At 37.7% G+C, this 15,505-nt stretch overlaps 1 protein-coding gene across 2 annotated transcripts in view; it reads left to right on the top strand.

Annotated features, from left to right (window-relative positions):
• The window catches only part of LOC126187885 (E3 ubiquitin-protein ligase Arkadia-like), a 343,683-nt gene that overhangs the window by 216,739 nt on the left and 111,439 nt on the right, over nucleotides 1–15,505 (top strand). For both annotated transcript variants that reach the window (XM_049929229.1, XM_049929228.1), the window contains one exon: nucleotides 10,463–10,646. In XM_049929229.1, the coding sequence (XP_049785186.1) occupies nucleotides 10,463–10,646 (184 nt within the window). The remainder of the gene's footprint in view (nucleotides 1–10,462; nucleotides 10,647–15,505) is intronic.

Here is a 15,505-nt window from a genome sequence, read left to right as displayed (position 1 = left end):
ACAGCTGATGTTCTGAGTCACATATGTAATGCATCATTAACTCAAAGTCTTTTCCCAGACAGGGAAAACAGTGCACAAGTAGCTAATGTATTTAACAACCATTTCTTAAGTGTAAGAGAAAAAATTGGCAAGAATAGTTCAAAAGAAAAAGCCAGGCAGTACATGGAAGAGTCTGTTTTGAAAAAATTTAGTCAGATTAAGTTTCATCTAACAACCTCTTGTGAAATGAGTAAAATTATTAAATCTTTGAAAAATAAATGTTCTATTGGAGTAGATGACATCTCTAATAAGATATTAAAACAATGTGGAGCAATTACAGCTGATGTTCTGAGTCACATATGTAATGCATCATTAACTCAAAGTCTTTTCCCAGACAGGTTAAAATATGCAATTGACAGGCTGCTCTACAAAAAGGGGGACACCACAGATGTCAATTATTATCGGCCAGTATCCTTGCTTACAGCATTTTCAAAAATCTTCGAGAAAGTAATGTACTCAAGAGTGGTTAGCCATCTCGACAGGAATAGGATACTTACACGTTAGTAAATCACAGTTTGGATTTCAAAAATGCTGTTCCACTCAGACAGCAATATACAATTTCACTGTCCACATAATAGAGTCTTTAAATAGTAAAATGTCACCAATAGGAATTTTCTGTGACTTGTCCGAAGCATTTGATTGTGTGAACCATAACATTATGTTACAGAAATGACAGTTCTGTGGTATAAATGGAGTAGCATATGAGTGGTTTAAGTCGTACCTACAGAACAGGAAGCAAAAAGTTTCCTTATGTGGGTCAAGTGATTTAAATAAGTTTGCCACTTCATCTAACTGGGGTGAAATTACATTGGGTGTTCCACAGGGTTCAATCATGGGTCCCCATCTGTTCTTGATATATGTGAACGGCCTCCCTTTTTATCTGAAACAGGAAGTTGAACTGACACTGTTTGCTGATGATACAAATATTATTAATCTGGTAAAAGAAACTTCAATTGAAAATGATACAAATAAGATCTTTAGAAAAGTCATTAATTGGTTTTCTGCAAATGGGCTTGCTCTGAACTTTGAAAAAACACAGTACATCCAATTTTCTGCTGCAAAAAGTACAGTTCCTTCAATAAATATAACACATCAACAGAAGTCAGTAGACAGGGAAGAGCATACTAAGTTTTTGGGTATACACATAGGTGAGAATCTTAATTGGGAAATTCATATTTTGGATCTTCTAAAGCGACTAGGTTCAGCAACTTTTGCAATCAGGATAATTGCCAATTTTGAGGATATAGAAATTAGTAAGCTAACATACTTTGCATACTTTCACTCTCTGATGTCATACGGAATAATATTTTGGGGTAACTCAACATTTAGACAAAAAGTATTCACTGCTCAAAAGATTAGAATTATGTGTGGGGTTCATAGTCGCACATCTTGTAGGCATCTTTTTAAAAGATTGAGAATTCTTACAACTGCCTCACAGTACATTTACTCACTAATGAAATTTGTTCTCAACAACGTGGACCAGTTTAAGAACAACAGTGACATTCATGATTATAATACCAAAAAAAAGAAAGACTTACACTATCCTTTACTCAACCTATCTTTGGCACAGAAAGGGGTAAAATATGCTGCTATAAAAATTTTCGACAGATTACCAGATGAAATAAAATGTCTGACAGACAGCAGTAATAGCTTCAAAAATAAATTGAAATCGTATCTCCTTGATAACTCCTTCTGTACCATAGATGAATTCTTGAATAGGAATAAATAAATCTATAAATATAGTATATGCATTTTGTCCCATTTAAGGGAATGGGGTAAATAATAGAAATATTAATCCTTAACTCTGTATTGTAATATATTTGTATATTAAAAAATCTTGTTTCATATGTGCATTTCTTGTGCACTTGACATGTTCCACATCGTAACGGTTACCGTACCGTGCGATTGATCAATGGAACACGCAGCTAGCTAACTAACTAACCAATAAATTGTGGTCAGAGCCCCACATCTGCCCCTGGAAATGTATTACAGTTTAAAGTTTGGTTCCTAAATCACTGTTGAACCATGAAACCTTTGAGTGTCTCCAGGTCTCTTCCACATACACAGCCTCCTTTTATGATTCTTAAATCAAGTTTAGCAATGATTAAATTATGCTCTGTGCAAAAGTCTACCAGGTGGTTTTATCTTTCATTCCTTTTCCACAGTTCATATTCACCTACTATTTTTCCTTCTCTTCTTTTTGTGCTATCGAATTCCAGCCTCCCATCACAATTAAATTTTCATCTCCTTTAACCATCTGGACAATTTCTTTTATTTCAACATAGATTTCTTCAGTCTCTACATCATCTGTGGAGCCAGTTGGCATATAAACTTGTACTACTGTGTTAGACATGGACTTTGTGTCTGTCTTCGCTAGGATAGTGTGTTCACTATGCTGTTCATCAGTAGTTTAAAATAAACCACATTCCTATTTTCTTATTCATTATTAAATCCAATCCTCCATTTCCCCTATTTGATTTTGTGTTTATAATCTTGTATTCACTTAACCAGAAGTCCTGTTTCTCATGCCACAGAACAACACTAATTCCAACTATACCCAACTTCAACCTATCCATTTCCTTTTTTTTAAATTTTCGAATATACAAGGGTGGTTTGAAAAGTGCTTGGAACAGAATAGAGAAAAAGCACTTACATCACTGAAACGTTTTTTATTTTTCAATGTAGCCTCCTTGTAGATTAATGCACTTGGTCCAACGATGTTCCAGTGCCGTGATCTCATCTTAAAAATGAGTTTCCTTCAGGCCTGCAAAATAGTTGTCAACTCTGGCTATCAGTTCTTCGTTTGAAGTGAATCTTCATCCACCAAGAAAAATTTTCAGTTTTGGGAAGAGATGGAAGTCTGACGGAGCCATATCAGGTGGATAAGGCGGGTGTGGCAACAATTCATACCTTAGTTCGTGTAATTTTGTCATGGCAATGGCGCATTTGTGTGGTTGCCCATCAAGAGCCACGCCACCCATCTTGCAGATAATTTTTTCATTTCTAATTCTTCAGTAAAATGTGATATACCATTTCAGATGACATCTGGCAAGTGTGAGCAATTTCACGCACTTTCACTCGGTGATCCTCCATGACCATTTTGTGCACTTTTGCAGTGATTTCTCGAGTAGTGACACATCTTGGCCGACCACTGTGCGGATCATCATCTACCAAATTTAAATTCATTTGTCCACTTGGCAACAGTTGAATATGAAGGAGCAGAGTATTCTGGAAATCAGGATGTATGTCTTTTGCTTTCATACCTTTCTTTATGAAGTACTTAATCACTGCTTGAATCTCGATTTTTTCCAACTTCGCAAATCCCTAAGCAGGAACAACTACAGAGCCACGTCACCACCACAGCTCTCTTCCAAGAGCACTGACGTGGCTCGTATTTACAGTCCAGTGAACAACTCTTTGCACTAGTGCTGACCTGTCATGGTGATTCCGAGAACTTTTCAAATCACCCTCATACCTGCCCAATTAAGGTATCTAACATTCCATGTTCTAATCCTTAGAATGCCAGCTTTGTTTCTCCTGTTGATGACATCCTCTTGAATAGTCCTTGCTCGAAGATCCGAATCGGGGACTATTTTACCTCTGGAATGGAATATTTTACCTAAGAGGATGCCGTAATCATTTAGTCATACAGTAGAACTATATTCCCTCAGGAAAAATTACAGCTGTAGTTTCCCCTTGCTTTCATCCATTCACAGTACCAGCACTAACATTCTGACGAGTGTGAGCGTGAGTGTAGATCTGAGTTATATCAGCTTATTCCCCCAAATCACCTTTCACTTCTTTACGATCTGACTTACTTGGAATTTGCAGCCATTCTTCTTTACTGAATAGCCGGCTGCTGGAAACCCCCTTGACTTCTCTGTCGAACAATGCTAGATACAGGAATTTTTAGACTCTTTCTGCTTATGAAATAAGTAGACATACAAACTTTACTTTTCATCAACTAACGATGTATTTGACCTCCATACACAATAAAAATCTTACTTTCCACATGAATATGTAACTTCCTGCAAGCCTTTCGTACAGTCGGACGTTAGAAACAAATTATGTTACAGTCAAAAGAAAGTTGGCTCGGATACCATGACCTTTCTTAACATGAATCGTAAAATGAGTCTTGTCTCTAACAAGGTTGCGTCAAGAGTCTACAAAAGTACTTCTTCAACTGTTCTTGTTTTAATAACAGTAGTCAATGACACAATAAGCACAGAGCTGCATATGAACTCCACGGTTCTTTCTTACTCACTCACTAAAACATCTGTGGATTGCCCGACAGGTTTGCTGGACCTGATGGGATACCAGTTCGTTTTACACAGAGTACGCAAAGGAACTTGTCCCCCTTCTTGCTGCGGTGTACCATAGGTCTCTAGAAAAGCGTAGTGTTCCAAAGGATTGAAAAAAGGGCACAGGTCATCCCCGTTTGCAAGAAGGGACGTCGACCAGATATACAGAACTATAGCCCTATATCTATAACGTCAATCAGAATTTTGGAACACGTATTATGTTCGAGTATAATGAATTTTCTGGAGACTAGAAATCTACTCTGTAGGAATCAGCATGAGTTTCGAAAAAGACAATTGTGTGAAGCCCAGCTCGCGCTATTCGTCCACGAGCCTCAGAGGGCCATAGACACGGGTTCCCAGGTAGATGCCGTGTTTCTTGACTTCTGCAAGGTATTCGATACAGTTCCCCACAGTTGTTTAATGAACAAAGAAAGAGCATATGGACTATCAGACCAATTGTGCGACTGGATTGTAGAGTTCCTAGATAACAGAACACAGCATGTCATTCTCAATGGAGAGAAGTCTTCCGAAGTAAGAGTGATTTCAGGTGTGCCACAGGGGAGTGTCGTAGCACCATTGCTAGTCACAATATATATAAATGACATTGTGGATAACATAGGAAGTTCACTGAAGCTTTTTGCGGATGATGGTGTGCTATATCGAGAGATTGTAAGAATGGAAAATGGTACTGAAATGCGGGAGGATCTGCAATGAATTGACGCATGGTGCAGGGAATGGCAATTGAATCTCAATGTAGACAAGTGTAATGTGCTGCGAATACATAGAAAGAAAGATTCTTTATCATTTAGCTACAATATAGCAGGTCAGCAATTGGAAGCAGTTAATTCCATAAATAATCTGGGGGTAGGTATTAGGAGTGATGTAAAATGGAATGATCATATAAAGTTGATTGTCGGTGAAGCGGATGCCAGACTGAGATTCATTGGAAGAATCCTAAGGAAATGCAATCCGAAAACAAAGGAAGTAGGTTACAGTACAGTTGTTCACCCACTGCTTGAATATTGCTCACCAGTATGGGATCCATACCAGATAGGGTGGATAGAAGAGAGAGAGAAGATCCAATGGAGAGCAGCGTGCTTCGTTACAGGATCATTTAGTAATCGTGAAAGCGTTACGGAGATGATAGATAAACTCCAATGGAAGACTCTGCAGGAGAGACGCTCAGTAACTCGGTACGGGCTTTTGTTGAAGTTTTGAGAACATACCTTCACCGAGGAGTCAAGCAGTATGTTGCTCCCTCCTACGTATATCTCGCGAAGAGACCATGAGGATAAAATCAAGAGAGATTAGAGCCCACACAGAGGCATACCGACCATCTTTCTTTCACCAAACAATACGAGACTGGAATAGAAGGGAGAACAGAGGTACTAAAAGTACCCTCCGCCACACACCGTCAGGTGGTTTGCCGAGTATGGATGTAGATGTGGATGTATATGTAGATGTAGACAGGTACTTGTCGGTACAGTCTGACTGCCGTGTCTACTTTCTGCCCGCGACCGATTTTAAACCTGCACACACAAACATGGGACACGCAGTAGGTAGGATTCTACCATCCCACACTCATATCGAGAATATCATGTGTTCGAGACGGTAGAAGGCTGAGTGGTTCTAGAATTTGCACAGAAATTCTCAAATCACTACAGCACAGAAAGGCCATTTTGGTTGATGTTACAAGGCCAGATCAGTCCAGTTATCCAGACTTGCCCATGCTGCTACTGAGAAGGCTGCTGCCCCTCTTCAGGAACCATACGTTTGTCTGACATCTTGACAGATACCCTCCATTGTGGCTGCACCTACTGTACAGCTTTCTGTATTGCTGAGGCGTGCAAGCCACCCCTTAGATGACAAGATCCATGGTTCACAGAATAGTAGTAAGTAAGCAATTAATTAAAATAACAATGAAATCAGTCAATTTTTCACAAAATAATATATTTCGATAGATAAAAAATCTACTCACCAAGTAGCAGCAGAACACAATAAAAGAAGGTTTTTATAGCTAGGCAGGATCCACTGGCTCTGAAAGCTTGCTTAGTTATAACGTTCTTTTATGTCTGTTTTCTGCTGCTGCTAGGTGAGTAGATTATTTATCTATCCAGTTATATTATTTTAGTAAATTTAAATGTTATACAAGATGTGGCAGTTTTCACACGTCGCAATGTTTGTTACATCATATTGCCTGAATGTTTGTCATACACTGATATTTTTTGTGAGTACACAGCACCATACATGAATACTGTTTGCGAAATGTTTTCCAATTAGATTTAGCAGTAAAGAAATAAGAAATTAAAACATCATACATGATGCAGCAGCTTTTCATGTATCTCAGTGTTTGTGATGTCATATCTACTGAGTAATGCTTCATACACTGATATAGTTTTGCTGGTACATACAGTGGCATGTGTGAGTACTGGCTGCAAAACATATTGTGAATACAGTTAGCTCTGAAGAAGTAATAAATTAAAACATCATACTTCATGCGACAATTTCACTGCATGAACAGCAAAAATGTAGTAAGTGATAAACTATTTTCTTTTGTTCTTTTTTGGAATTTGTCATTGAGAAAAATATTTGTAAAGGTTTGAGATTATGTGTAAAGTTTCCTACAAGTCACTAAGTTCACTCATTCACAAATACTAGATGAACAAATTGTGGGTATTTTCACTGCTTTTTCACTCCCACCCCTTTGATAGGTAGGTGGTTCTTACCACCACAGCAATTCTTACTAGACAGTAAGTGATATGTGTACCAAGTTTGGTTGAAATCGGTTCAGTGGTTTAGGAGGAGATATGGAACATACATATATGCAAACGTACATCTATTTTTATAATATAAAAGGGATGTCTGCTACTCATGTTTATGAATTCATGTTTATCTATTTGAACAACTCCTGCATTTAGGAGAGTATAAATAGTAGTAAAACAACCATTTCTCAAAGGTGCACAAAATGTTCACATATACGTCTCAATTTTAATGTGATTTACATAGAAGTAGTTGTAGTTTTGTGCTAATAATCTTATTCCATTTACAAATTAAGAGAACCAGACTGAAATTTTAATGTAAATCAATGTCAGTATGTGGCTCCTGCAAGTCATTCTTATGTAATGGCAGTATACTGCATTTTACCATATATTTATGCTTCATCTTGATTTTGTTTGATAATGGAGCATAGAAAGAATGCTTATATGTATCTGCCTGCACAACAAGTAGTCTGATCTTATTGTTTCAATCTCCTTTGGGCATGAGGCAATGATCTGTTGAGTACATAAGGATGTCCTGCAGAAAATTGCTTCTTGAAATTTTGCACATAAGTTTCTGTGTTATATTTTGCTTCTGCTGTTAAGTATCTGCCAATTCAGAATTTGTATTTCTTGACACACTCCATTGAATCAAACAAATCAGTCCCTATGGATACTTACCATATTTATACATGATTTAAATCTCCTATTATGACTGCCTGACATTGGTCTCTCACATACGAGTAAATTCCACTGTTCACCATGTAAGTAATTTACAGACAATGTATTTCAGAAATTGGCTGTTGTCCTGATATACTACCATTGAATTTATGCCCCTCACTATCATTATTTCCTCTGCTCTCTTTTTGTCTCTGAATCCCACATCCCCCAGATAATGAATCATTTAGATACGTACTCCTGGATGTGGATTCATTTATTAAATGTTTTGTCTCTGCACGCTCACAAAGACTTCTCAGTGTTGATACCATTGTAATCAACCTATGGATTTTCATTATTTCAAAAATGTCACAAAATTAAGTCTCAAATACTGCCTCAAATACTTTAAAGCAATTAGAATACTAATATTTATAAATATGTCAAAAGTGTTGTTTGGCTTCACACTGTGCTACTAAAACGACTTTTGAATGAAAGTCACTGTGGTAACAAGTGCATGTAGTGTTGCAAATCTCTTAAAAAGTACTTCATTTCTGTCACTGACAGCTGGGAGTTATCAGGCTCGGTTAACAGTGCAATGGAGTATCTGAGACCAGTCTTTAAAAATAACTTCATTAAAATGGAAATGACATGTTTCCCAAAGAAGTAGCATCCATCATAAAATCATTAACATCTAAGTATTCTACTGGGTATGATAACATATCAGTGAAGTTAATCAGTGTGCTCATGCGAGTTTAGTTCTGTCTTATGTTATTTGTGTAAGCAGTCTCTTATCAGTGGGACATTTCCAGGCTGGCTAAAATATACTGAATTTAAGCCTCTTTACAAGAAGGGGGATAAAGAGACACCCCAAGCTATCGACCAATTTCTCTTTTGCTGGCTTTCTCAAAAATATTTGGAAAGCTTGTGTTCAAGCGTATCCTTGAGCATCTGACTGCTAATAACGTATTGTCAAGTCACAGTTTGAATTTCTTAAGGGTTCTGACATTGAGAAACCTATTTACACTTACAGTGAGAATGTTCTTAATTCATTAGATAATAAATTAGAGGCCACTGGCATTTTATGTTACCCGTCAAAAGCCTTTGACTGTATGACCCATAGCATTCTCTTCAGTAAATTAGAATATTATGACATCACCAGCCATGCTGTGAAATTGTTAGAGTCTTATCTAACTAACAGGAAACAGAGGTTGTCACTGCAAAATACCTGTGCAGTAAGCAGTCAGTCTCCATCTGATTGGGAATTAATTACATGTGGCATTCCTCAAGGTTCCAACTTGGGTCCATTGCCTTTTCTTGTGTATATTAATGACCTCTCATCTGTTACATTGCCAGATGCTAAGTTTGTTTTGTTTGCAGATGATACAAACATTGCAATAAGTAGCAAGTCAAGTACAGATTTAGAAATAGCTGCTAATCAAATTTTTAATGGCATTAATAAATGGTTTAAAGCTAATTCACTGTCATTAAACTTTGGAAAGACCCACTATATGCAGTTCAGAACCTGTAAGAGATTTCCTTTCAGCATGTGTATAATACATGAAGACATGCAGACCTAAGAGGTTGACAGTGTTAAATTTCTGAGATTACAACTCGACAATAAATTAAGTTGGGAAAGGAATACCACAGAATTGCTTAAGCACATAAACAAGTCTAGATTTGCAGTGAGAATGATGTCAGATGTAGGAGAGATAAATATAAAAAACTTGGATACTTTGCTTACTTTCCTTCTATTATGTCGTACGGGATCATATTCTGGTGTAACTCATTAAACCGAGCAAAAGTTTATAGGGTGCAAAACTGTGTAATAAAAGTAATTTGTGGCATAAATTCAAGAACATCATGTAGAAACCTGTTCAAGGAACTTTCTATTCTAACCACTGCTTCTCAGTATATTTATTCCTTAATGAAATTTGTTGCAAGTAATATATCTCTATTTCCAAGCAAAAGCTCAGTACATAGTACCAGTACTACGAATAAGAACAATCTACATAAAGACCTAAAATCACTTACCTTGGTCCAAAAAGGTGTCCAATATTCAGGAACACACATTTTCAAACAATTGCCAGCAACCATTAAAAACTTTGTTTCAGATAAAGCACAGAGTTTGAAAGATTTTTTGATAGGCAACTCCTTCTACTCTATAGATGAATATCTTAACGGAGACTGTTAGGCCAGCTTAAATTAAAATATCTGTTGGATTTCAGTTTTGGCGGCACTTGGTCTCAACAATCAAGATTGGGTATTTTGTATTAGATAAATTTACTAATAGTGCATAACATTGATTTCATTCTGACAGTGTATTAATTCTGTAAATATTAGGTGTTCCGGTTTACTGTCTTGTATTCACTTGTTTTGACAATCTCCTAACAAATGATCAGGGTAGTAAGTGTTATATTCAAATGTTTTATGTTTTTTATGTTATGCTTTTTACAAGTTCCACACCCACCAGAATCATCTCACTTTTTGGGTCTGTGGAATGAAAACTGAATCTAATCTAATCTAATCACTAAATAATTCCATTAATAGACTATTTGTGGATCACCAATGTATATAAATTGCTATGTCTCCAATAACATAACATAATATGAGTCATTCCATTATTGCAGCCGAAGCTTGTGGATCACCAATGTATATAAATTGCTATGTCTCCAATAACATAACATAACATGAGTCATTCCATTATTGCAGCCGAAGCTTGATTGGCCGTGGTGAAGATGATGCTTATTGCCGTCTTCAGCAGGGAGCCAGCCGACATTCTTGTCATGCTGCTCCACCTCCTCCACCTCCACCACTGCTTGCTCCACAGCAGCCAACTGTTTACAGTCGGCCTGAGGTTGTGCCGGCTCCTGCTCCAACAGCTGCACCACCTACAGTAAGTCTGAAAAAAATGTAGTTGTATCATTGTTTTATCTTTAAAGTTTTTGGGTGTTTTTCTGTATGATTTTTATTGAAAGTCTACACTTTTTATAAAATTTTGATATTTATGTTTGTCAAAATAGTACCCTAAGTCAGATTAGGAATGTTGAAGACAAAACCACGATGTAAATATGCATTGTCTGGTGAATTTATTCTCAAACAATGATGTGCAAAATCATAATAAATGGTTTGCCACATCATAATAAAATGGTGTCTCAGAAAACAATTACTAGGTTTAATAATCAAACAATGGGAAATTTTGTGGAACATTACAAGAATGTGTCTTGTCTTCTTTGTTTTTTGTCGTCTTTACAGTCACAGCTATACAAATTATATAGGTTAATACCGTCTTTTGCAACTGTAATAAATTGATCTAAATAATACTTTTATTAGTCACAAAAGATGGTGTTGACTTATATAACCTATGTTACAGGAGACTAATTGCAGTGTGGTGTGCCAAATGTGACAGTTAACACATATGTGATGTTCTAAATGCACAGTTTTTCTTGTATTTCTTCTGTTCTGTAATGGTGAAACGTTGAATAATTGGCTGCATAATGCAAGATTTTATTTCAGTTCTATTTGTATGTCTTCATAAGGTTGATGTCAGAGTCAGGTTTGTCATGTTCATGGTAGTCAATAAGCTAAACATTCTACGTGCTTCCAGTGTGTTGCCACTGGTATTCATTACTTGCTCATTAGACAGAACCAGGCGGCTTGAGCAGGAAGCTCATGAACCACAAGATATGTGCATGCTGCAGTGATCACTAATAGACATTGATAGTGGAATGTTGTGTTTCGAATCCAAGTAGGTGTTTACAGTGCCAAGGTTTAGTAACATCCCTGTTGTATATAAATACAAACTCACGTCCAGTATGTGTGAAACAGTAGCATATGAAACACAATCTTCGTGTACATGTTCATCTTCAAAGTAAAATAACTGGCAGAGTGTTTGGAACAGAGAATACATCTACATCTACATCTACATCCATACTCTGCAAGCCGCCTGACGGTGTGTGGTGGAAGGTACCTTGAGTACCTCTATCGGTTCTCCCTTCTATTCCAGTCTCGTATTGTTTGTGGAAAGAAGGATTGTCGGTATGCCTCTGTGTGGGTTCTAATCTCTCTGATTTTATCCTCATGGTCTCTTCGCGAGATATACGTAGGAGGGAGCAATATACTGCTTGACTCTTTGGTGAAGGTATGTTCTCGAAACTTAAACAAAAGCCCGTACCGAGCTACTGAGCGTCTCTCCTGCAGAGTCTTCCACAGGAGTTTATCTATCATCTCTGTAACGCTTTCGCAATTACTAAATGATACTGTAATGAAGCGTGCTGCTCTCTGTTGGATCTTCTCTCTCTCTTCTATCCACCCTATCTGGTACGGATCCCACACTGCTGAGCAGTATTCAAGCAGTGGGCGAACAAGCATACTGTAACCTACTTCCTTTGTTTTCGGATCAATATATGAAGGCAAATTTCACAGACTTAATTGCAGAAGATTCCTGATTGTGAATCAGATAATATGTTCTAGGGTACTCAGTCTCCAAGCTTTAAGTTTTTGGTATCACATCTTTCTAGGAAGCTATACTTATGAAACTAATGCTGCTAAAAAGATGAATACTAAGAAGGCTGTCACAGGTATCTGCACTTGCAAATACGCTTGCAACGATATAAAGGTTACAGTTTTTACACATGTTTCATATTGATATTGACTGCAATAGATATTCTGTGACATAGTAGTATATAAACTCTGGAATATAATGGAAAAAATCACCTTTGCAAGTATAAAAGCAAAGAGAATCCACAGGAAAGAATGGGAAAGCAGAGGCAGTCGTTTTAAAGCCACTGGCTCTTGATATCGTATAGTGAAAATAACTTCATGAGGTTACAGTGATAGGACATAGTGAACATGTTGTAAACAAGGTTCTTCCAAATTGTGAAACAGTTTACAAGAAAATATCTTCTGTGTGCAGTACATTTAATTTTTTTTTTATTATTTATATGCTAAGGTGCAGCATGCATATATGTTTTTCTTGTTAACTACTGCAATTTATATACAGCTGCTGTGGAAAAGAAACTGATTAAAATTCTTTTATTGTACTTTTCCTGCCTTGGGCCACACAAATGTTATGATAACTGGTTCCATATGATCTGTTCAAAATTAGAAAAAAAGGAGAATAGTAAACTACTAAGAAACTAAATTACTGGCTCAAACCAACTTTTATTTTCTACTGTACATTCTTCACTACGTTACATAGTTACTTGTACTGAACAAACAAAGAACTTACAAGGGAAACTCCCCATCACAAACCCCCCTCAGATTTAGTGGTAAAAGGGTCCAGTGGACAGCCCATCAAAACTGAACACAGATCAAGTGTAAAAACAGGAAGAAGGTGTACTAAATTATGAAAAAATGCAAAATGGAAACAGTGAACAGTCCAAGCACAGGAAACACAATATAGAGCAGTGTAGAACAGACAGGGCATTATGGTTAAGTGGTCACGGTGCAAAGCAGATGAGCCGGGCTCAAAGCTCCCTGATGCCCGATCCTATTATTCAAATTTGTGTCTGTGTCGTGCTGTAATGTCTGTTTGCAACAGCAAGGCATAAGAAAGGGACCTACAATGAAAGTTGAGTCTGCACAACTACTCTATTAGCAGCTGAAACAAAGAGGCTTTTGAATGGGAACTGCAAATGTTTGATGACGAGGCAACCAAATCCTCCACAGGTAAACACTTCTGGTGTGTCATAAATGGCTTTAGTGATAGTACGTGTGTCATATGATAGAAATCTCTTATAGACGCACCTAATTTGTACTCCTGTTGGGTGAGTGAGATTGCCCAATTTAGGTGTTCATGTGACTATGAATATGTATATGAATATGAATATGAATATGACCACTCCCAAGGGAATGATGAAAACATAATTTGTCACATAAGCTGCAACAAATAAACACAATAATTCCACAGTCACACAGTTTCTTTGTGCTCTCTCAAAACATATGTTTTTAACATTTTTGCATTCTGTTTTGATAGTTTTGACTATTCAATTCCTTTGTTGTGACATAGTACACACCCGTTTATTTGTTGTTTTCATTTCTGTGAGGCACCTATGTGGTATCTCGCCTATTCTCACTATTCATCACATTTACTTGTGACGGTGATGTACTCCTATCACATGACTCATATTCTATAACCAATGGAACAAACATTTCAGTGACCAGATGGACAATTCATAATGTTGGGGGGGGGGGGGGGGGGTGAATTTAAAATAAATGGCATGAGGGAGTTTTGAACTTGGCTCGTCTGCTTTGCAGTCCAACAACATGACCACTTAAACACGACCTCATGTCTCATCCATTTCCTCGATGTTCCACTTGTTAAGGGTGGGCCATTCACTGTTTTTCAATTCCTCCCACCCCTTCGCCACCACCCCACCCCCCACACACACAGTTCGGTACACCTTCTTCCTATTTTCATGCTTGATCTGTGTTCAGTTTTTGACAGGCTATCGACTGGGCGAGCTAACCAATAAATCTGAAAAAGGGGGGGGGGGGGGGGGGGTTGCGATGGGATGTTTCCCTTGTAAGAAACTAAATTACATAATCAAACTGACCTGACATACTTGAATGCATTACATACTAACTCATACTTGTATAATTTACTACATAAAGTATTCAAGTAAGTTAAGCTGTATAAATAAATTGGTTTGAGTTTGTAACTTAGTTCCTTATTGTTTTACTAGCCCCGATTTTTCTTTCATTTTAATCAGATCATCTGATGAAGACTTGCAAAGAACATGAAAGCAATTGTCACATTTGTGTGATCTGAATAAAAAAATAAAATAAAATAGGACGACTCCATAAAAATCTACGTGTATTTGGATGAACTGAACCCTTTCCCCCTTTCCTGCCCTCCACCGTTGCTACCAACAGTATCTGCTGATGGCTGCTGCACATCACTAACACAGAGAGAAATGGGAGAGATCTTCATTATCATATTTGTTGTAATGGGACACTTAGACAATGACAGTATGGTGGCCCATCACCACTCATCAGTTTTAGCAGTCCAGCCCCATCCCATACATGCCTAGATTGCAACAGCCATCTGCTAATGCAGCGAGGTTCTTTCTTCATGTGCCTATGTCTGCCTCTGCCCAGAGCCCGTGGTTCTGGCATTCAACCTGACACCTGAATGCTACGGTTGCAGGCTAATGGGAAAAAGATGGTAGCTCTGCACTGAGCTACGCTTCTGTTGGCCTAAGCTCACTCATGTTTCTTCTCTTCAAGGTGACAACAATAAAGTTTGGTCCCGCGGATATGCTGCAACATATACACCGTGTGGCCATGAACTTAGTATCTTGAATAGAGCAGGATGTGGTACGGAGGAAATTCTTAGATGTTTGTTGCAAAAATATTGAGACTCACCCACTCCACACCATCTGTACACCTGCAACACAGCTTGGCACATAAAGCAGTGCGACCATTTGTAGAGTGTTGATTTCCTCGGCAGGTCTCTATGACGGACACAGTTTTTACTGTGCCTCTTGGCACCACTTTTTTCTTCAGTATTCATCATGTCAGCAAGTGACATCAATACTGTGGCTCATTGTTTTAGGAACCACTATTAATTCATGAGGTTTTTTCAGTGTTCCTTATAATAGTTTAGTTAATTCAGTAAAACAGTTTGTTTCTGTCTTAAGCCTCTTGTAAGTGTTATTCGTTGTGCCAGTGCCTAAGATGCATGTTATCACTTACCCATCTGCCTCCCCCCAGTGGGGCTCACCTCTCTTGTGAGTATTTGCTTGGCCAATA

The sequence above is a fragment of the Schistocerca cancellata genome, chromosome 5 (assembly GCF_023864275.1).
Source record: "Schistocerca cancellata isolate TAMUIC-IGC-003103 chromosome 5, iqSchCanc2.1, whole genome shotgun sequence".
NCBI classification, from domain to species: Eukaryota; Metazoa; Arthropoda; class Insecta; order Orthoptera; family Acrididae; genus Schistocerca; species Schistocerca cancellata.
This window is presented reverse-complemented; position numbering and strand designations above follow the sequence as displayed.